Raw genomic sequence first — 23,423 nt, forward strand, 5'->3', positions numbered from 1 at the left:
TCAAACTATGGGGAAAAGATTCCACGGAAATATTAGGAAGAATTTCCTGACTGTATGGCAGGGGCAGAGCGAGGGGGAACTGCGCCTGGGACATGTGCGCGCCCCTGCCACCGTATCCCCCACCATGTCCCGGCCGTGCCCCCCCAGTCCCATTAGCGCTACACCACTGTTGTAAGGGCTGTTTGACAGTGGAATGCGCTACTTCGGAGGGTGGTGGAACCTCCTCCTTTGGAGGTTTTTAAACAGCAGCTGGATGGCCATCTGTTGGGGGTACCTTGATTGTCTGTTCTTGCATGGCAGGGGGTTGGACTGGATGGCCCTTGTGGTCTCTTCCAACTCTATGACTCTATATGAGACATGCCTAGATTCATCAAGGAAGAGGCAGGGAGGGCTGAGTGTGGTCAAAATCTCACCTCTGTCTCAAATTTACAGTCTGACAGGATCTTATATATCCCACATTGGCGATACCTGTTTTTTAAAAAGTGAAAACTCCAGCCGTTGACAGCACTATATAAATGCTAAACTTTACTAGCCTAGCCTCAGAGCAGTGAACACACCATCACTCAACATGCTTTAAGCTGAATCGGTCATCTTCCAAGCTTTTGATCGGCTGGTAGGCAGTTTTTTTAAACACGTGTTTATGAGCGCAGGAATTCCAACTTGCATTTGCAAATGTGCGCCCGGCGGGGGAATTGTAGTTACACAGAAGTCTTTGACTTGAAGCGCAAAGATGTGCTCTAGCTGGAGAAAAGAGCGATGGCTGACTTTTCTCCTTTGAAAACGGCAGCAGCCTTATCCGCCGCCTGCTGCAAGGGTGCTGCTGCTTACCAGAGCTCCTTCAGCGCTGCATTTCTTTTCACAGCTTTCAGACGGTCGGAGCCAAACCGGCGAGCTTCCCAGGTCTGCTTTCTTTCCCTCCCCGATGGGCGGAGCTGGAGGCGCGGCACTGGGAGGGCAGCAGGGTGCCGCTCTCTGGGGCGGGGTGGTGCTGGGCCCTCCTTCTCCAGCTAACAGTTCCTGCTTGGGCCGGCGATCCGACGGGCAGCGATGGCGAAGCGCCCGCGGGCCGGGCTGGCCGGTGCGCTGCAGGTGCTGCTCTGCTGCCTGCCCTTGTGTCTGAGTCGGGGGCCGCCGCACTTGGTGCTGGTGCTGGCCGATGACCTGGGCTGGAACGACGTGGGCTGGCACGACTCCGAGATCCGCACGCCCACCCTGGACGCGCTGGGGGCCAGCGGGGTGCGCCTGGAGCGCTACTACACGCAGCCCCTCTGCACCCCTTCCCGCAGCCAGCTGCTCACCGGCAGGTACCAGGTAGGAGACTGGGGGGCCGCAGGGCCGGCGGCGGCGGGAAGGATAGCACAGCTGGGCGGGATGGAGAGTCGCTGGGAAGTCGGTCCATTCCTACCAAAGAAGCTCGGGCCAGGCCCCTCTTCGCCTCCGGGGTCCTGATAGTCTCTTGAAAGCCAGCCTGCTAAACCACGTGACTGTGGTGATGGTTTCAATATGAGATGGCTTTTGACTCATCTGGCCCCTTTTAGGGCTGTATGTATAACTTGTGGTTTTGTTCACCTTTTGGAACCGGGACCTCAGGCCAAATGCAGTTCTCATCTCTTCTTTCTCCTGTGGATCGCCAGCACCCTGACACTGTCACAGATGGGGTGGTCATCAAGATATTTATCTCTGGCGCAGAATAAAGGCAAACAGTTATTTTTGAGTTTCAGTGTCCAATCGGAATGTGTAATTATTTGGTTTGGAGAGACCTCTAGTGGCTTCTTCTTTGCATACTTTTCAGCGAGTGTTTAAAACGGTTTCCTATTCCACTCTTGTTAGGTTTCCTATAGTGTAATTGAAAATGCCCAAGGTGGCTTATTTGTGCAGGTTAGCACGATTTTTAGTAACATTTTCTTGTGCAAAGTCAAGTGTATGCTCCAGAGGGGACAAAAAAAAGTCCTTAAAACCCCTGTCAGCTTGAATATCATCCCTGTGAACACTTGAAAGAATAGAGCAGGGCAAAGCTACTTGCTAAAAGCAACATATTGAAACTAACAAGTGCTTTCAAATCTTGCCACTGATTTCATTAGCTTTCTGGGCATGCATTGCTTTGCGTGATCGGTAAGTTGCTTTTGTAAAGGGGATGTGTAGCTAGGTCCCTTAGGGCTCTGCATTGAGTGGGTCCGAGATGGACTCTGCCCTGAGTCCCGGTTCTTACAAAAGCCCATAGCATCAAATCAATTGGTCGCCCAGATGCCACAACATGCATACTGGTGTTTTTACAGTTAGGGCAACGTATCACCTGTTAGATTAAGAGCTGGACTGTGTTAAGTTTCCAGAACCACTCGCCACGTTACCATCAGTGCATTGTGAACTGTGAGTCCTGGTTTAGCCCCCTCTCCTTTCCAAACAGGTGATGCTGACAGAGTATTGGCTTGGGGGTAGGCACAGGTTGGTTGAATGCATACCAAGTGCTCTTGAAACTTTTTAAATGTCTTATGGGATTCTAAATCCTAGCTGCTGACTAAATGGCTGGCATTGTTTTATTTCAAAGGGACAATCAGACATTTGATATCAGGTTGGGATATAGACACATAAAGAACCACTAATATATGCCCCTGTTTTTTATTCTTCCCCTCCCACACATTCTTATTTCTTTTAGTCAAGGATTAGCTATTCTGAAAAATAGATACAGTATCAAATGGTGATTATGAGAAGAGAATACCTAATATGCCCATTGACTGTATAGTTATATCTTCCACATCATGATTTTCCCCATCGTGATTTTGATATATCATGACTTGGCATAAGGGAGAGCCAAACTATTTTGCGTGGATTCCCAGATCACAGGGGGCACCACGCCCCTAGCCCTAGCGATGTGGAAGGGATAACTGTACTTTGACATCACTTGTTCATGGAAATACGACACTGATACCATTAAATTACAGGCACCTGAAATGTATGGATTGAGAGCAGTCCTTCAGAGCATGATGTATTTTTGATGCTGTCTTGAGTACAGAGCAAATTGCCAATTCCTGAACTTAAAATAGTTATTTAAAAAAATCTTTTTGTGTGTGCGTGCGTGTGTTTAAACCGCATCTTGGGCATTGCTCAACAATGCAGCATGGTATTGCCTCTCCAAATGGTTTTGCAAACTTGTGGCAACCTCCCTTCCCAAGCCATATAATGCTTTTTCATCTATACGTTTAACCACAAGGCCCCTTCCTTCTTTTTCAGACCTTTATCATCCGCTGGTCTTTAGCTGCTCTTCTCCACAGCTTCCCTCAGCCAGACTGATGTTCAGCTCCCTCAGCTGCTGTTTTCCAGCGGTCTCTCACACTAACGTTCCATCAGCTCCCATTGGTTGCTCTTAGGGAGAGGCAGGTCCTAATCTGTCCATCACAGCCACCTTCTCTCCTGTTGTCCAGTTTGCCACTTAAGGCTTTGGTCCCAAGCCTTACTCTCAGTGGCCCCTGACTGCTGAAAAGTAGGAGGTGCTCACCAGGGACGGAGCCTGCTCAATGGTGATAGCCCATCTGTAGAATGCCATTCTTCTGGCAGCTGCTTTATTGGCTTTTAGGATTGGGGGGGGGGGGGTGTCTGGTGCTTATTCACACACAAAGGAGCCCTGTGGGGCAGAGTGGGGCAAACTGCAGTACTGTAGTCAAAGCTCTGCTCACAGCCTGAGTTTGATCTAATGGCAGTCGCTTTGTGATATCTGGCTCAAGGTTCATTTAGCCTTCCGTTGTTCTGAGATCAGTAAAATGAGGCAACAGCAACCTGGGGGAAAAAAGAAGGTGATTGTAAGCCACTTTGAAACTGCTTTCTGTAAGAGAAAAGCGGGTTATAAAAGCCAACATTTCTTTATAGAGTTCTAGTGAGGTCTCCCAGGGCATGGAGGGAAGAAGAAATCCTGGTTCCCCCGCTCTAACCTGAAATGACATCGGGGGTGTTTCGGAGTTGGAAAAATGGTATGGATGGAAGTAGGATTCCTCTTCCCCCTGTGCTGTGGGTGGACCTGACCAGATTTAGGTACCAGAATGCAGTTTAAAGGAGTTTCCAAGTGGTAACTCACTTGGTAAACATCCCTGGGCCAAACTCAAGGTCGCCCTTCTTGTCTAGTTTGGCCCTTCATCTTAACCACTGTACTTCCACAAAACGGTGAATCTGTGATAGTATTTTCCTCTTTAAAATCCGTTTCCCTCTGACTTGTTATATATCTCAAATTAGAGCCTCCTGTGTCAATTCAGCCCAGCCATCTGCTTCCCAATCAAAAATGAAAATTGATATTTTATTGCATTGGCCTGCGATATTGACTGGCCCCATGAATTGTTCTGAAAAACCCTGTGCCAGATGCTTTCAGCCTCCCAAGCAAATGACACCCTGTCTCTATTGCTAGAAAAGCTGGCTAGACTATTCGAGGCAAGCAGCTGATGGCTTTGCAACATTTCTATCTATTTTACATAAAAATAGTCCAGGAGGAAATCACACATGCTTTCCCTCCAGTATTAATGGTAATTAAAAATCTACTAAAAACGGTTAGGCCAGTAATCGTTTTTGATAGTTGTATGGCGTTTTCTGACTGGTGACTGACCATAAATCTAGCATTAGGTATCTTATACACAGAATTGCATGTGTCAGTTTGGAAGGGTTAGGAAGCAGTCCTAAGCAGTTCTACTCCGAGTACTGTTTCAGTGGGTATTACCTACTATCCCTTTTACAAGAGAAAAAGGCCCTAAAAGACAGAGGCCCTTCCATATTGCCAAATGTCATATAAATCCAGATCATCTCCCCCCTCTTTTAAATACATTTTTATTAATCCTCAGTAAAAAGATATATAATAGTATACAAGAACAACAACAAAAGAACAAGTGGTTCTTAAAGAGTTCCAAGAGTTCTTAAAGAGCTCAAGCATGAAATTGCTGATCTTCTCACTTTAATATGCAACTTATCCCTGAAATCAGGCTCCATCCCTGAAGACTGGAAGATGGCCAATGTCACACCAATCTTTAAGAAAGGATCTAGGGGGGACCCAGGAAATTACAGGCCACTCAGTTTGACATCTGTTCCTGGTAAATTGGTAGAATCTATCATTAAAGATACAATTACAAAACATGTAGAAAAGCAAGACCTGCTGAGAAAGAGTCAGCATGGCTTTTGCAGAGGCAAATCCTGTCTTACAAACTTACTAGAGTTCTTTGAGGGTGTAAACAGGCATGTGGACAGGGGTGAACCGGTGGACATTGTCTACTTGGATTTCCAAAGGCTTTTGACAAAGTTCCTCACCAGAGACTGTTGAGAAAACTCAGCAATGAAGGAATAAGAGGGGAAGTCCTCCTATGGATTAAAAAACTGGTTGAGAAACAGGAAACAAAGAGTGGGTGTAAATGGGAAGTTCTCACAATGGAGAGATGTCGGGAGTGGTGTCCCCCAAGGATCCGTTTTGGGACCAGTGCTCTTTAACCTATTCATAAATGACCTGGAAGTAGGGGTGGGTAGCGTGGTGGCCAAGTTTGCAGATGATACCAAATTATGTAGGGTGGTGAGAACCACAAAGGATTGCGAAGAGCTCCAAGCGGACCTTGATAAATTAGGTGAGTGGGCTCAGAAATGGCAAATGCAGTTCAATGTAGCAAAATGTAAAGTGATGCACATAGGGGCAAAAAATCCAAACTTCACATACACGCTACAGAGGTCAGTGCTATCAGTCACAGACCAGGAAAGGGATTTGGGCGTCTTAGTTGATAGTTCCATGGGAATGTCAACTCAATGCATGGCAGCTGTGAAAAAGGCAAACTCTATGCTGGGGATCATTAGAAAAGGAATTGATAATAAAACTGCAAAGATTGTCATGCCCTTATATAAAGCAGTGGTGTGACCACACTTGGAGTACTGTGTCCAATTCTGGTCGCTGCATCTCAAAAAGGATATTGAGGAGATAGAAAAAGTGCAGAGAAGGGCAACAAGGATGATTGAGGGACTGGAGCACCTTCCCTATGAGGAGAGGCTGCAGCGTTTGGGACTCTTTAGTTTGGAGAGGAGGCGGGTGAGGGGGAATATGATTGAAGTCTACAAAATTATGCATGGGGTAGAAAATGTTGACAGAGAGAAATTTTTCTCTCTTTCTCACAATACTAGAACCAGGGGGCATACATTGAAAATGCTGGGGGGAAGAATTAGGACTAATAAAAGGAAACACTTCTTCACGCAACGTGTGATTGGTGTTTGGAATATGCTGCCACAGGAGGTGGTGATGGCCACTAACCTGGATAGCTTTCAAAGGGGCTTGGACAGATTTATGGAGGAGAAGTCGATTTATGGCTACCAATCTTGATCCTCTTTGATCTGAGATTGCAAATGCCTTAACAGACCAGGTGATCGGGAGCAACAGCCGCAGAAGGCCATTGCGTTCACATCCTACATGTGAGCTCCCAAAGGCACCTGGTGGGCCACTGCGAGTAGCAGAGAGCTGGACTAGATGGACTTTGGTCTGATCCAGCTGGCTTGTTCTTATGTTCTTATGTTCTTAAGTGGTGGAAAATACAGTTGATCGGTATAAATTCTGACCTTCATCCTTACATCCATCTGAGAAATAAGTATCTTAAATTCCATCTGTTTAACTAATATATGTTATTACTGTAATAAATCTGTGTCCCAAACCAAATCAAAAATACAAAAAGAAATAAAAAACAAACAGAACTGATACAATATCTTCTAGAATCCATATCCCCTTCATTCGAAAACTTAAACCCAGTTGAGAACAAATCTGAGCCATATTGTTCTTTCACAAATTTTAACCAGGGAGACCATATTTTCTCAAAAAATTTTCTGATGTTTGTTCTTTCAACATTTTAGTTAATTTATCTAATTATGCAAATTCCCCAAAAAAATTTAGCCACACCTCCTTAGTTGAAAAATGACTTCAGTTGGAATCTTCAACAATTTCCAACTTTGGGCTAAAGTCATTCTTGCAGTTGTAATTCTATAGAAAAACAGCACGACAATCCAATATCATAATACATGATGGTATTATTATTATTATTAACTTCATTTATAGTCAGTTTTTCTCACTGAGACTCAAAATGGATTACAAGATATGAAAAGCAATTCGAACAGACAGCAAACACTGCCAGTAAACAAAACAGTAGAACTGGGATCACAGAATTTTGAAACAATATGATTTTACTTTTTCTTATTTTGTTTTGTATCATTAAAGCTCTGCAAATGCTGACTAATTGTGCAGCTTCAAGTTTTGTTAAGTGATCTGTCTTACAACTGCACCTACTTGCCTCTGATGTTATATGTTTAAAATTGTATGAGTATTGATTTCATATTTAGATTTTGATTTCTCTAAAGATTAATGGGCTGCTATGGGAAATATTGTCTAAGCATCATGATGTTGTGTTGTAACTGCTGCTTATTTTTCATTAGATCCATACAGGTTTACAGCATCAGATAATTTGGCCATGTCAACCCAGCTGCATCCCACTGGATGAAAAACTTCTACCTCAGCTATTAAAGGAAGCAGGGTATGTTACCCACATGGTGGGCAAGTGGCATCTGGGAATGTACAGAAAAGAATGCCTTCCTACCCGTAGAGGGTTTGACACTTACTTTGGTAAGGAAAAACTTACGTCATCCCTTTAGCACTTCATTTTAGATTTCTATAACCTTCTGGATTTTTGTTTTTTGTTTTAATTGTTCACTTAGAAGATTTGGGAATGGTTGAAACATTCTGGGGAGGACAAAGATTTTGTACCATGTGTACACTTTAGAATCTTCGGTTTTGTGGGAAGGAAGTGTCCAAATGTTTTAAATAGAAATAAAACAGCCAGGAAAACCCACAGCTGCCAAAAGTAAAACATCCTGGTATTCCAAGCTGGGATTTAATTTTGCCTCATCCCCAGGACCAAGTTTTTTAAATGCTGCATGATAAAATACCTGTGACATTGGGGTGTTTGATGTTGCTATGGAGGCACTGTTCTGCTTAATTGATTCAATCATTCGTTTAATTAATTGGAGTATTGATTAAATCAATTTCAATAAATCTATACTTATCAAGTACCATAAGTGAACAGGTTTGTATCATAGCCATAGCCAAATAAGAAGCTGTGGTTTGGGAATGAATTGGTATACCTGGAAACAATGTTATCCAGTCCATCACGGTGCGTTGTCTTGGCTCGTCTTGTTGCAAAGACACAAACTATAGTGCCTCTTGCATGTAAGCTGCTGCTCCAGTGTTGTCAGCAAAAGTGTTGGAGGTCATCTATGTGTTGATTAAACTTCACTAATACATGTAAACTGGTAGAGAAATGGTCCCCCCCCCCCAAAAAAAAAATTATACCGCTTTGCTTGGAAATGGTGATGGTTCATACTGAAGATGCTGTCTCACTCACCAGTTGGTGTCAACAATAGATCAGAAATTTCCACATAGCTCGAATGTAAAATAATCCTATTATCAGGGCAATATCCCTTGACTATAAATAGCATAGCAATTTTAGGTTCAGTTGTCTTTGTCAACATTATTCACTTGCCAAACAATAAGCGTGTGCAGTTGGAAATTTAGTACTGAAGATCCCGTCGGAACATTGCCCATGGGAAATATAGTAAACACTGAAAACTGGAACAGAATTCTTTCTTTTAGGAACAGCTGGAGACCTGTTCTAACAGTTACTCTGGGGTCTTGCTGTCTGAGTTCATTTTTCAGGTAGGAGGAAGGGCAGCAAGGGAAGAAAATGACTCAGCAAATGTGTCTGGAAAGTATGCCTGACTGGCATTTCTGTACTCAACGTTTCTACTTTCTACCATCTCACTATCTCTGGGAGGCTTCATTTGCCTGTTTTGTTTTTGGAAACTCACAAGCAATGTGAGCACAAGGTCTTTGCTTACACAAGTGTTCCACTTACAGTAGCTCACAGTTTGCTTCCAGGACCAATTCAAAATGCTGCTATTGACCTTTCAATGACCTATATGGCTTGGGGCTAGTACTGCTTAAGGGATTGACTGCTTCCATATGAACCTACTCAAACACTATTGTCATTTGTGGATCCTGGCATTAGGTTCCCCCACCACTTGAAGCTAAATGAGTGGCAACCCAAAAAAAGGACCTTCTTCGTCATGGCCCCAAAGTTATGGAATTCCCTTCGTGGGAAGATTCTTCAGTCTCCTTAATCATTGTCTCCGGCCAGTGGGTGAAAGCATTCCCTCACTGGCAGTCCTTCCCATTTATCTGGTTTTTAAAAATATTTGTTTTAATGTTTTTGATTGTTTGCTGTACTGGGGATGCCAAGTTGAATAAACTTTTAAAGTGACATTAACATGTTTTCGATAAAATGTTTTCGATATATGAAATAAAAATGCACATGTTGTAAGGCAGAGGAGAGGTATGGATGGAGGCAGAGGCATGGCATGATGCTACATTTGCCATCCACCATGAAGAAAACCAATTTTTTCAAGAGGTAAATAGAAAGAGATAGATAGAAAAAGTGCAGAGAAGGGCAACGAGGATGATTGAGGGACTGGAGCACCTTCCTTATGAGGAGAGGCTGCAGCATTTGGGACTCTTTAGTTTGGAGAGGAGACTCTTGGGGGGGCATGATTAAAGCCTATAAAATTATGCATGGGATAGAAAATGTTGTCAGAGAGAATTTTTTTTTCTCTTTCTCACAATACTAGAACCAGGGGGCATTCATTGAAAATGCTGGGGGGAAGAATTAGGACTAAAAAAAGGAAACATTTCTTCATGCAGCGTGTGATTGGTGTTTGGAATATGCTGCCGCATGAACTGGTAATGGCCACTAACCTGGATAGCTTTAAAAGGGGCTTGGACAGATTTATGGAGAAGTCGATCTATGGCAGTGGTGGCAAACCTTTGGCACTCCAGATGTTATGGACTACAATTCCCATCAGCCCCTGCCAGCATGGCCAATTGGCCATGCTGGAAGGGGCTGATGGGAATTGAAGTCCATAACATCTGGAGTGCCAAAGGTTCACCACCACGGATCTATGGCTTCCAATCTTGATCCTCCTTGATCTGAGATTGCAAATACCTTAGCAGACCAGGTGCTTGGGAGCAGCAGCAGCAGCCCATTGCTTTCACATCCTGCATGTGAGCTCCCAAAGGCACCTGGGGGGCCACTGCGAGTAGCAGAGTGCTGGACTAGATGGACTCTGGTCTGATCCAGCAGGCTCTTTCTTATGTTCTTAAATGCTCAGGCTTTGATTACACTCATAGGCTTGACAGGCATGGCTGTAGAGGCTAAGGAAAGTAAAACAGAAGCCCAAAGAAGCCCAAGTTTTTTTCCCTGTCTTCAGCTGTGAGCAGTTTATCTCTTCTCTAGGTCTACAGTTTTAAAAACTATAAACAATTTAAATTCCATTCTTACCAAACTACTAATTTGTCTGCTTTTGTTATTGCCTCTGAGATAATAACTTTGATTTGTAGTTTTGATACGTTTGTGAGTTTAAAACATCATTGGGCAGTTTTTAAACCTTACAAAGTGAGCATGTATTCATACTTGGTTGCAGAGGATGATATACCATGCCAGTGTTTTCTTTGTGGCTCTATAAAAATGTGTCATGGAACCTCTTTTGCCACAGAGACTTCATGCTCTGTTTCCTTACCACCCCCACCCCCGATTAAAATAATATTGTATGTTATTAATTTTTGTATTGGTGGTGGTTGGGAGGATTTTGTGAACTATTCTGAATGTAAGTGGAATCAGGCCAGGGTTGTGAGACCTTACAACAAGGATCTGCAGTTGCCAGGGCTGTCCTGGATTGGAAGCAAGGCTGGGAACTGCATGAGCTTGGAGGATCTGAAGGGGTAACTATTGAGATGAGCTTGCCATGGTCTATACTGTGTGTTAGACAAAGTCTCCTGTTGAGACTAGCCAGGCTATTTGTTTTCTTGCCGTTTAAAGTATGTTCTGTATAGCTACTTGAATTCTGCTTTAAAGAAATTTATCACCACATTTAGATTTAGAAACCTTTAATGGCATATATATAAATTATACAATGGAAATTAAAATTGGCTGGTAAAAATTTTTTTAAAAAAAACAAGCATCAGGAGAGCTGGAATATTAAGCCACTGAATTGGGTTTGAGTCTGCTAAGCATTTGGGAACGTTGATGACAACACACAAAAATCTGGCAGTTTGTTCGATGGTAACAGTTGAGTTGTTGTCTAGCAAGAACAAAGTTTTGACAGCATCTGTAGTGTTGCCTAGATCAGCTAAGAGAGGGTTTGCTTTGCTCTTTTGTGGCTTCAATACATATTCACAGAATCCTTTGAGACCACACTACCAATTAATCAACTGAGCCTACCTAACAAGGCTGGTTGGCTGCATTGTTCCAACTTTGGGAGAGAGTTGGAGTTCTGGCAACTGAGAACTCCCAGAACTTAGGGGAACTTCTTAACGAAATATTCTTATTTGGCAAATTTTTCAAGGTGCACAGAAAAGAAACATTCTTGCCTTTCACTAACTTAAAAAGTCAACTGTAAATCTAGTGTCTTCCTGATTCTATAGTATGATTTATCACATTCCCCAACTTGTTACAGGCTACCTTCTTGGAAGTGAAAACTACTATTCTCATGAACGTTGTGTGGCCATTGTGTCAAAAAATATAACACGGTGTGCCCTTGATTTTCGAGATGGAGAAGAAATTGCAGTTGGATTTGAAAACATGTACTCTGCTAATGTATTTACCAAAAGAGCTGTAGATCTTATAACTAATCATCAAACTGAGAAGGTATAATAATTTTCTGTTAAGGTTGTATTTATAATTTATACATTTTGATACATTTCTGATCAAATGCTGCCATTTACCCCATTACATGTACTTAAATCCCACTGTAATTAAAGGTCTTCAGCATGTATAATAGAATGTCACATTAAAGCCTTTGGTTGTCCGGCTCTTATTACTGATTTGCAGAAAAGTAGAACAAATGCAATTAATAGGAAATTACAAATGCACTACAATAAATATATTTTGCACAAGATCATCCACAGAACTTTTAACAAAAAGCCCAAGCAAATTAAAAAACAGCAACCAGATGGATCTGGCACCTCAAAGTAAAACGATTAGGCACCAAACAAATATCCATGGGGAGGACATTGAACAGCCAAGGCACCATCAGCGAAAAATACCCATCTCTAGTGGCCACTTGCTTTACCTTCCCATCAAGGACAGAGAATTTCCCACTCAAAGTCTTGCAAATAGTCCAAGTACAGTTTAATAGGAATATAGGAATCTATGTTCATAGGAAACAGTGGAGAAAAGGGCATCAAGTGACACCTAATTCTGTGGTCAGTGAAATTGAACCCCGCTGTTAATTCAACTTGGAACTTAGGGGGATTTAGTTTAGAGGAAGGACTAAGTTCTGTACAAATCTAGTGGCATTATCTTTTTTTAAAAAAACAGCTGCACCAGAACCTCAAATTGGTTCCCCCGTTGAAAATAAGGGTCCCAAAATTCCAGAACCCCTTCCCCAAAATGGATTTGAATCCTAAACCAATGCTGTCCTACTAAAAATCAGGAATACATGGTAAAAGTGTCACCACCGCCACCCAGATCCAAAGTCATACTGATTTTTTTCTTGGTGTATACCCCTATTTTGAAGATATTACTGCAACTCCTTGTTCAGCCATGAAACTTCTCACTGGATAACTCTGGAAGAGCTGCAATCTCTCAGTTCAACCTGCACATCACAGAGTTCTGGGCAGGGTAAAATAGGAAGATTCTATGTATGATGCTATCATCTCCTTGGAGAAAAATTATAACTGTCTGCCGCCCCAATATAAAATGGCGAGTATTCTCTGCTTTGCTTCGTAATTTGGAGGAGCCATCCCCTCCTATTTTAGACCTTTCTAATTGGAAGACAATTCAAAATGCATAGCTTTGACTAGATTGTACCTTATGGAACATGAATGGCAAGATTGGCACATCTATGAGACACTTTTGCTCTTTTGATTATTTCATTTAATGCTGTGAATATAATTTTCAGTCATTCATTTATAATTTCTTTTTATAGCCTCTCTTTCTGTACCTCGCTTTGCAATCTGTCCATGATCCTCTTCAAGTACCTGAGAAATACACAGAACCTTACTCCTTCATCCACAATGAAAATAGACGCAAATATGCAGGAATGGTATCCATTATGGATGAAGCTGTAGGAAATGTCACAGCAGCCCTAAAGAGCCATGGACTTTGGAACAACACTGTTTTCATCTTCTCTACAGGTAAGGCTGAATAAATAGATAAAGGTACATAGCATCAGTTTTCTGTAATACATTAAGCTATGCATGTGATATGCCAAAGCAGTCAACAAACTTTCTTATATAAATGCAAAACAGTGTGAGAAATTTTGATTCAAATATATAATAGCCAATATAATTTTGCCCGTCATTTCTAAATTAGCTTTGCATTGAAAAATCATAAAATGGGGAATGACCAGTTCCCTTCTGTTTTTATTCCATGGGTCTACTCTGTCCCACTCTTTGACTCCCTTCTGATTTAATGTGAAGAATTTATAATATTAACTTTGAAATTCAGTGTTTACATCTCCCCACTCTTTGCAGTTTATGAATGCACACTTGTGCATTGATTTAATCCGTGAGGTCACATTAGAATAGCTTTTCAGATGTGATTGAATCAATGGACAAATGTGCTTATGTGCTTTGCTACAGGGCTGTCTTAACACATGGGCGCACTGGGGAGTTGCTCAGGGGGCATGAGTATAGGGGCCCCATGCTAATCTATTATGTTGTGATTTGCTGTCAATAAATAAATATTAGAGTATACTAAACTATAAATACTTGTTTTTGGAAAATGCATTATTAGTGTGGACAATATTAATGTTAATTTTTATGATAACAAGCGGACATTGGCATTTACCTCTGATTTAGTATCATAGTCACCTGTGCAACCACACATGTGTACATATCTCACACACTGCTTTGTCTGGGGCCCTATAATGCTGCTAAGATGGCCCTGCTTCACTAGCCTGCACTGCATAGAAGAAAGAAACTGAACACTGCTTGACAGCCCCAAACACAGGGATCATGGATTGCTACTGCAATGGTGCCATTCTAAAGAGAAGATCAAGTATTCAAAGCTGTCAAATCCATTTGACAAGCATCCTTACATAAAATGATGGTGAAAGTACTGGGATTTTTGCAGTACCTTTTGCATTTGAAAGTGCTGAAAGGTGTATTCTGTGGCTACAGCTGTGTCAGTGAGACCTTAAAACTAAGTGTATGATGATCGGAGAGGCCCAATTCGTTTTGCTTTAAGTGTATGATGATCAGAGAGGCCCAATTCGTTTTGCTTTATTGCATCCCTGATGTGATAGGACAATTTGCAGCATTTTGAAGCACTTACACTGATGAATACTACTGTAATTAATCCTACTTGTAACTGAAATTGCTGTTCATACCAGCAGTTTTTGATGGCTGCTTCACACATGACATTCTCCTTATACTGGTGTAGGGAAAAATGCACCATATAATCATAGCACTCAAAGTCTGTCAGGTTCATCAGAGCCTCCTTTGACTGGCAGTGGCTCTTCGGATTCTCCAGTAGAAGATTTTCACACTACCTGCTATCTGATCTTTTTAACTGGAGATGATCGTCATTAAACACAGGGCCTTTTACATACAGTGCAGATACTCTGCCGTACAAAATTTCAAAAATACTTTCTGTTCATATAATATAGCCTGACCTAAATGTATTCAGAAATGCTGCCAGTTGGCAAGCAAACCTATTGCACAATTGACAAGGCTCCAGGCGCTCTTTAATATAGGTTACCAGCATCTTCAAAAACATATGTTACTACATTGCGATTATTAACATATTATGCTCTGATGAAGTTATACAATTCATTGTGTATTTCACATGTCATTTTAATGTTTTTAAAATCAAGGCTTTTAATTCAACTTAATGTAATACTCATTCAAGTTTCTGAACCAGCATCATCACTAGAATCATCATGGCTAGCTAAGGCCCCTTCCACACATGCAGAATAATTTCAATCCACTTTCAAAGCACTTTGCAACTGTGTGGAATAGCAAAATCCACTTGCAAACAATTGTGAAAGTGGATTGAAAGTGCATTTTTCTGCATGTGCGGGAGGGGTCACAGTTCAATCAGGGCACTGTTTCAACTATCACACAGTTATGTCTTTCTGTTCTGGTCCCCCCCCCTCCATTTTGTGGTTTAAAATAAGGTTTCTTGGCTGATGGGGGTGATCTGCTAATACTGTCTCCTTTATAAGGCAGAAATTCAACAGATGTGGCTATTGGACAGACAAAAATACTATGGAATAAACTGTGCATGTTGTGTCTATTAATTGCCACAAGAGGGTACCACAAGACACGAAGTGGGATTTCTCTGTAGAGAAATGTATACCTTTCTAGAACTGCATCCTCCCCCTGTCCCCAGGAATCATTCTTTTTTCCTCAGTTTTAAGGTATAACCTTTTTACTTTTCACTTTCCTTCCAATATTCAGTTACAATAATCCTTAAACTGCCTTTTGCCTTATGTTCTAAGGCATTATCCAGAGACTGACTGAGGGCACCTCTTAAGCAGTGACATCATCTGTAAATGGGTTTCATGGACAAAAGTATAGGAGGATGCAAAGGTGGAAAGGATGGCTTCAGTTAAAGAATGCCTTCCCATTGCTGCCCAAACGTTCACACATTTGAAAGCATCAGCAAATCTACCTGTCTGAGCTATTCGTAGAGCTCACTGAACTGATGAAATTTACTTTTTTTCCACTGGAACATTTTTGTTTACTTTTGTCATGTACTAGTTTCCTCTTACTACTAGATAAACACTGGTTAATACATTTGTTATTTAAATATTTATATCCTGCTTTTCCTTGTGGCTGAAGACAGCTGACAATTAAACCACTGCGATTTTAAACCAATAGAATAAAACTCCTCTCTGCAAATGAGACCTGCACTTTATACCCAACTGAAATCCCTAGCAAATGAAATGGCTTTGCAGCATCTCCTAAAAGTTTCTAAATACAAGGACCTGCCTTGCCTCCTCGGAGAACCTGATTCACAAGTGGGCCTGCCATGGAAAAGACAGGGGCTCCGACAGCCGGAAAACTGTAGTTGATGTAAAGGGATATTCTGGAGGAAATAATCCTTTGAGCAGGTCCTCGACCATGGAAAACTTTAAAAGTCATAACCAGCATCTTGAATTGAACTCAGTAACAAACTGGCAGCCGATGTAGCTGTTTGAAAAGAGGCAAGTTGTGTTCCCATTCGCTACCCCCTGCTGCTTTATGAAGCACCTGCAGCTTCTGGTTGCCTTCATGGGCTGCTCAGTATAGAACATACCACCAGGTCAAGGGGGAGAGGAATACCCAAATCAACACACAAAAACATATGATCTTTTGTGGTAGTAAAAAAAGGGCCAGCCCCAGAGGAACCTAAGCCCCAAAGAAGGCAAGGGAGAAGGCAGCTCTAAACAGTGCCACTTCAAAGCTGGAAAAACAGATGCCTGGGAGACAGCAGGGAAATGTCCCTAGTGCCGTCGTGGCGAACCTTTGGCACTCCAGATGTTATGGACTACAATTCCCATTAGCCCCTACCAATTGGCCATGCTGGCAGGGGCTGATGAGAATTGTAGTCCATAACATCTGGAGTGCCAAAGGTTCGCCACCACTGCCCTAGTGTGTCAAGTAATATAGGCCTGTGCTTGTTGGTAAGCAGGGTGATATACAGCTAGACCCCAAAGGCCAGGGAAGGACTTGCCCAAAGGCCAGGGAAAGACTTGCTCCGGTCAGCTAGACCAAATGCCTTGCAATAAAATGAGATAGGTGTGAGATGCATGCATGGTCCTGGGGGTGATGCCATTGGTGCATAAGTGTGCAAGGTATCATAATAATATTGAGACTCCTGCTGCTGCTGTCAAACCCCCCTATTGTACCGCATGAAGGTCAGGAAAGAAGAAGTTGCCCTCCAAGTTGCTGGGGCTAACTGTCACATAATTCCTTTTTGTTATAAGTCACTGCCAAGGCTCCAAAGGTCCTCCAGAAAGGCATCTGGGTGTTGGTTAGCACCAGAGGCCAGCAACTGAAAACATTCATCCTGGAAAGAGATTATGCATGCAAGATGCTGTTATTGACACCTGAAATATACTTAGCCGAAATGTTTTTGTCAATTTTTGTCCCATGACCCTGGTTTCCCATGAGGGGTACTAGTGAAAACATATCAACGTAATGCCTATCCAGGACCTTCGCCTGAGAGCCCAGAGGGTTGTCCTTTCCCAAAGATGGGGAAAGGGGGCATGTCTTGCTCCAGTCCTGCTGACTGCCTTCCTTATGCTTGCTGACCAACCTGGATCTACACAGCCATAGTAGTAACTTGGGCATACCCTGCTGCAGTGACTGAGAGAAGCCCTGAAAGCTAGCTGTGTTAAGATCCCAAGATTGCATGCTCAGCAGTCCTTGTTGTGTCCTGGGATCCAAGGGGTGCAGGGAAGGACCCCCATGCTCCTGGGGTACACTACCAAAGCTGGATGGCCAGTGTTATGCACCCAGGGCCTCTTTCCCACCCTGGTTGATTCCTTTTCCTCGTGGCCACTGGTCTTCAACCCTTTCCCCAGATTACCATCCTGCAGTGTCCCTCACCTTGGGACAGACTATGCAACCCTTGATCACCAACCCTTGACCACCATCTTTCCCACAGTGTGGGCCACTGCCCCTGCTGCCTCTTCCTGCTCTGCTTGGGAGGCAAAGAAGGGGGGAGATGTGGAGGAGTTGCATTGGGCCATATCCCAAGTGCTAACCACCCAATAGTAAAATAAATTTAAGGAGGGGGAGGTGTAACACGGTTTAGTGCCAGATGCCTTCCAGCCAACATGAACCACCCCAAAACACACCCTGATACCACGGAGGGACCTGCCAATATAAGGCTCTGTGTCAGCCACAGGAAGGGCTGCTGCCACCATTGCCACCATCTGCTGCCTCCAGAGCTGCCCAAAGAAGCTGCTGAACCACTGTCATCACACTCAGGAAACTGCTGAACCACTGACGTCACACTGGACGTCACCTGTTGCCCCCACTGCTTGCTGCCACCCAGACGGTTGCTGCCTAATCAGAAGCTGTGTTGCCACTACCCAGAAAGCCATTGGTGTTGCCTTGCTGTTCCTTGCTACTCCACCATCAAAAAGGAAGGCCGGTATCTCGTAGATCACCCGGCAGGCCTGCCACTGTACTTACTGCCGGAGCCTAATGGGTCGGTGAAGTCTACCAAGGACAAAACCTTTGAGAAGGGTTAAATGCATGGCTTGACTAGCCATGTAAGGCCCGTGACACTGTCCCTCCTAGCCCTCCTCTTGGCCAATTGTTGCCACACCAGTCTGCCTCTAAAGGTGCTGCCCCTTGGAGACCATGTGGCTAGCACAGGGGGCTGTTTCGCCTTGCCCTTTCTACCCACCCCAGCAGCAATAGTAGTGCAGGGTAAGTCGAATGCCGTGCTTTGCTGTAATCCAACTGTGACTTTAGAAAAGCATGGATCATTATGGCCAGATAGGCTGAGTCTTAGATAGTAGATAATAAATGTCAGATATTGGGCCCTGACCTGGCTTGCAGTTCTGCATGAATGTAGGAAACTTAACATTTGCAAGCCCACATTGGTCAGGAGTGCAGCCGGGGGAGAGGAGGAGCTCTCACCTTCTCTGTTGCACAGTTTTCCCAAATTGAAACAGCCATCTGTGTGCCTGTTTATCCTACTTGAGGCTCTGTGTACTTCAGTCAGTGCTCATGGAGCCTGACATCTGTGCAAACAGGACACCCCATGACTATTTCTGTCAGTGAGGAACCACTGAAGCCCCTTCTCTGTCTGTGCCACAGTCCTCAGCCAGTGCATGCCCTGGTGCACTTGGGAATGTCAGTTCCCCAAACTCACGTGTGACTGAAAGTCTGAGAGTGCCTGACTCAACACATGTGACATTTATTGTCTAGTTTCTTTCTAAGAAAGGAGTGAGTTGCATACTGTATCAACATGCTTTTAAAAAACCGTCCCAAGCAGTCGAGGAGCTACAAGGGGATGGGGGGGGTGCATCGTGCACCGGGCGCATGCCTGGGGGACACAGAAATTTGCCCCAGGCCCCTCCCCCTTTCCCCACCCCGCCCCATGGCACCCCCACCCCCTTCCCACGCTTACCTTAGTTCCTTTCCTTTTTCAGAACTTTTTTAGGCTGCAAAAGGCCTGTTTGCAGTAAAAACGGCCTGAGGAATTACAGTTCCCAGGAGACCTTGGGGCTCACAAGGTCTCCTGGGAAGTATAGTTCCCTTCAGACCATTTTTACTGTGAACAGGCCTTTTGCAACCTGAAAAAGTTCTGAAAAGGGAAAGGAACTAAGGTCAGTGTGGGAAGGGGGAAAGGGGGGGTGTCGCGGGGGCCAAGGGGAGGCGGAAAATTAGAATGTGTACCGGGCGCAGTTTGGCCCAGCTACGCCTCTGGTCCTAAGCGCTCAAACTTGTTCTGCAAAAAGACAGCTCCATTCCATCCAAGACAAATTATGTTCTGAAGCATCAGCCTCTCCAAGGAGCATCACCTCTGTCTTGTCTGGATTCAGCTTGTTCTGCCTTATCTACTTGACCACCACCTCAAAGCAATAGCACAGACGTATCTGGCAGCTTGGGTAATGAAATATAGAACTGGATGTCATCTGGCTGGAACCCTACAGTTAGAATGTTTATTGGTCTACAATTCTGTGCAACCAAATCAAGTGACAAACAAAATTTAATAGTAAGATGGGAAGGACTTTTTGAGTTCAAATGGAGGGCACACTTCTTAGATTAATGTGTAGGCCTTTGTTGTGGTGTTTTAATGTGCAATGTGAGTGGGAGCAGCTATTCTATGTATCAGAGTATTTTTGCCCCAGATTTGGTTTTTAAATGGACAACTGTAGAAAAGTTCTCTGTCTAATTTTTTTCCATTGACTTCATCAGAGCCTTAAACCCTACAGTGCAGAAGTTCAAGGGTTCCATTCAATGGGAATGCCAGAGGTCAGAACAGAATTGGCTTTGCTGAGCTATGAATTGATTCTTTCATAGAGGCAGAGTAGCTGTAGTAAACACCATTATTCCTTCCTTTTCATAAGCTTGGGAAGGATTTACACATACTGTTAAGAGATCTAATAATGAAAAATAAATGTCGTGCTTCTTTTGCTGTCTTTTGTTGCATGGTTCTAACAGTTTAATCCAAGCTTAAGTACAAAAAAATAGCTGCAGGAATGGCTTGTGGGCGTTTCCCCTACTTAAATTCAGTTCACAAACTCATCCCCCTTAAATAAATAAATGTTTCTGACTATGCATATTGGCAATAGTCTGTGCAATTCCTGACATTTGGAGTCTCCCTCTTATTGCGCCAAATATAGATAACTGAACTGCAGATGTCTGACTTGTTTCCTCTTCTCATAAAGGGATTCCAGATGCCATATACTTTTTACAGCATGTTGATTGAAACTGACGTATTTGCAATGCACTTTTGTGTTTTGTGTGCTTATGAAAATGCTTTATATTCAGCAAGGTCATTGGTCCAATTTAGGGAGACCAGGTGACCTGCTGAACCTGCCTCCCTCTTCATTGCCTGCTGCCATTTGGAAGGGGAAAAGATTGGCAGGAAGATGGTATCACATCAGCAGTGCAGGGTCACTTCCAGCAGATTCCCAGAAGTTGTCATACCACTGACACAGCATAGAGATTTTTTTCCTGAATCAGAGCTCCATGTCCATTACATGATGTTGTTCCCAGGTGTTTGCCATTCTCCTGCTCTCCCACTGGTTTCCATCCAGCAAACCTAAGACTCCAGCTAGATCAGCACTATCAATTCAGATTATACTAATTCCCCAAAGTGTCTTTTCCTGCTTCAATTTCTAAACCATGGAGTTTCCATGGTCTTCATATAATAAGCTGCCATTTTCTTGTATTTAGGATTTAATTGAGTCTAGAGTGAATAGGGGAGAAGGAAGGTGGCATGGTATAGCCCAGTGGTGGCGAACCTTTGGCACTCCAGATGTTATGGACTACAATTCCCATCAGCCCCTGCCAGCATGGCCAATTGGGTATAGCCACGGGTATAGCCCAATCTTGGAAGGTAGGCATCGGTACTTGAAGGGAGATCACTGAGAAAGACGCTGCAGAGGAAGGCATGGCAAACCACCTCTGCTTTTCACTTCCCTTGTCAGTTGGAATTTGACAGCACATATGTATGTAGAATGAATTGGAAGGATGCATCAGTTCCAGGGGAATGGTGGAATATGTCAAGTTTGGGGTATGACATCTGAAAAGGGGGATTGAAATAAAGAAAGCAAAAATACAAGGAAAGACTCTTTGGCAGATTCCGCATGGGCCAAAAACAGTGGTGTGAAAACAGTGTGAAAACAATATAAACCCTTTAACACTGTTTTAAACCATTTTACACCGTTTTCACACTGCTGTTTTTGGCCCATGTGGAATCTGCCAAAATGTCAGCTTGTAGCAAGCAAGTGAGAAGTAAAGGGGAACTTTGGTGGTAGACTACAAACTATCACCAGAGCATCTGTCACCTGAGGAAAGCAATGTACGTGAGATAGTCTCCAAAGCTGTAGTTTGCTTAAGTAGGGGAAAACATAGATGCCCCTGTTTTATTCCCCCGAACAACAAATTACTGCTGCAGTTGGGAGGGGGGAGTAATTTTGGGAACAGTGCTTTCAGCTAGAGTCCAATTTGGAGTGGGGAATGTGTTTTTTCCCCTTAAAAGTGGTTATTTACTTCTAGAATATTTTTAGAGAAATTCATTAAATAACCTGTCTAGTTCAATTAGCCATGATAGCGAAACAAAACCTCCATGTTCAGAAGCAATGTACTTCTGAATATGTAGTGTATGCGCGCACCATTAAGTCACAGCTTGACTTGGATTTTCAAGGCAAGAGACTTTCAGAGTTAGTTTGCCACTGCCTGCCTCAGTATGGGCTGAGAGAGTTCTGAGAGAACTCCACATGACTGGCCAAAGGATACCCACCAGGTTTCATGTGAAGGAATGGGGAAATAAACCCCGTTCTCCAAATCCATGTCTGCCACTCTTAACCAATATGCCACACTGGCTCTCTCAATATGTAATGAGGAGAGTTGTTTTCTGAATGCTTGGTTTGCAGACTTCCGAAAGGCATTTGGATGCCCACAGTTTAAAGTGGACTAGATGGGCCCTTGATCTCATCCAGCCCTGCTCTTCTTCTGTTCTCAAAAGATCAATAAAAATTGTCTGCTTATTGTGGTAGAGGTTCTCAATAATTAATCTCTCTGACAATTCTTATCCAACCTCTTCTGGAACAAAATTGCAAGTAACAGAGCAGTAAACTTTATACTTGCAAACATGCTAAATTATTTACTTGTGAGCATTTTAAAAAATCAAGAATGATTAAGTTTCTCATCTTGAAAAAGGCTTGGTGCCGTACACATTCATAAAACAGTCATTTTGACAACCCCTAGTGAGCTCAAAAGAGTGGCTCAGAGACTTGTGGGATTTATTAAGTTCACTTGTGATATTGTGCCTGGGGCCCTTTTATTGTACATTGCACACAATGTGCTAACCAAATGTGCTATTATTACCCCTCCTCCCTCCCTTTAAAGCCACTTTGGAAAGAGATTATTTGAATTAGGGAACTACTACTCCACATTTTATTCAGGGATCTGATTTAAATCTGTAACAACTTAAGGACAAAGGAACTTACCCATGCAGCAGGCAGCCCAATCCAAAGAGGGGGATAATTATATGGCAGCGGGGGACAGCACTGCTGTGCCACCTCCAAAGAGGTTTCAGGTGGTGCAGCGAACACAAAACCTGTAAAAATCCCTGGCTGCCCTGCTCCCCATTCACCCATACCTCTCAGTGGGTTGCCCTAAGGATGCTCCCATTGTCTCCCCAACATGGACTCCTGCGCTGGAAGAGTGCTGATGCAGAGGCTTGGATGGCACCTCTGTGAGAGTGTTTGGCTGGTCCTGCAAACTTCCCCAACTACCACTGGAACTTTTGGACTTAGTTTAAAATAAATGTGTTCAAGGTCTGGATGACAGTCACAATCAAATTATCTATTTCTGACCATCCCTGTCCAATAATGCAATTTCGTTAATATGAAATTTGTCATATCTTTTACAAATCCCTGTTGTTGTTTTCCTCATTTGTATAGATGGCTTTAAGTGTTCTACATAATTTTATGGAAACTGAAAATGGTGGGGAGTGAAACAGTAAAATGCTAGGACTTGCTACAAACCTGCTGAGATTTTTTTAAAGTGACAAATGATTTGCTAGTTAATTAATAGCCTGTCTTCTTCTTGACATGGAACAAGACGACCTGTCACTGCTTCTCAAGTGCTGATTGTGTTCTAGTTTGATTAATCAAGTCTCCTGGGCTATTATTTTTAAAAGCCA

The 23,423-nt window shown here is 43.1% G+C and overlaps 1 protein-coding gene across 1 annotated transcript in view; it reads left to right on the forward strand.

The window, feature by feature from the left end:
• The first annotated feature begins 988 nt into the window (after positions 1-988).
• Positions 989-23,423, forward strand: part of ARSB (arylsulfatase B) — a 79,138-nt gene continuing 56,703 nt past the window's right edge. Inside the window, exons 1-4 of the mRNA XM_048503146.1 lie at positions 989-1,311; positions 7,423-7,609; positions 11,551-11,741; positions 13,024-13,231. Of these exons, the coding sequence (XP_048359103.1) occupies positions 1,048-1,311; positions 7,423-7,609; positions 11,551-11,741; positions 13,024-13,231 (850 nt within the window). The 5' untranslated portion in view covers positions 989-1,047. The remainder of the gene's footprint in view (positions 1,312-7,422; positions 7,610-11,550; positions 11,742-13,023; positions 13,232-23,423) is intronic.

The sequence above is a fragment of the Sphaerodactylus townsendi genome, linkage group LG07 (assembly GCF_021028975.2).
Source record: "Sphaerodactylus townsendi isolate TG3544 linkage group LG07, MPM_Stown_v2.3, whole genome shotgun sequence".
Classification (NCBI taxonomy): Eukaryota; Metazoa; Chordata; class Lepidosauria; order Squamata; family Sphaerodactylidae; genus Sphaerodactylus; species Sphaerodactylus townsendi.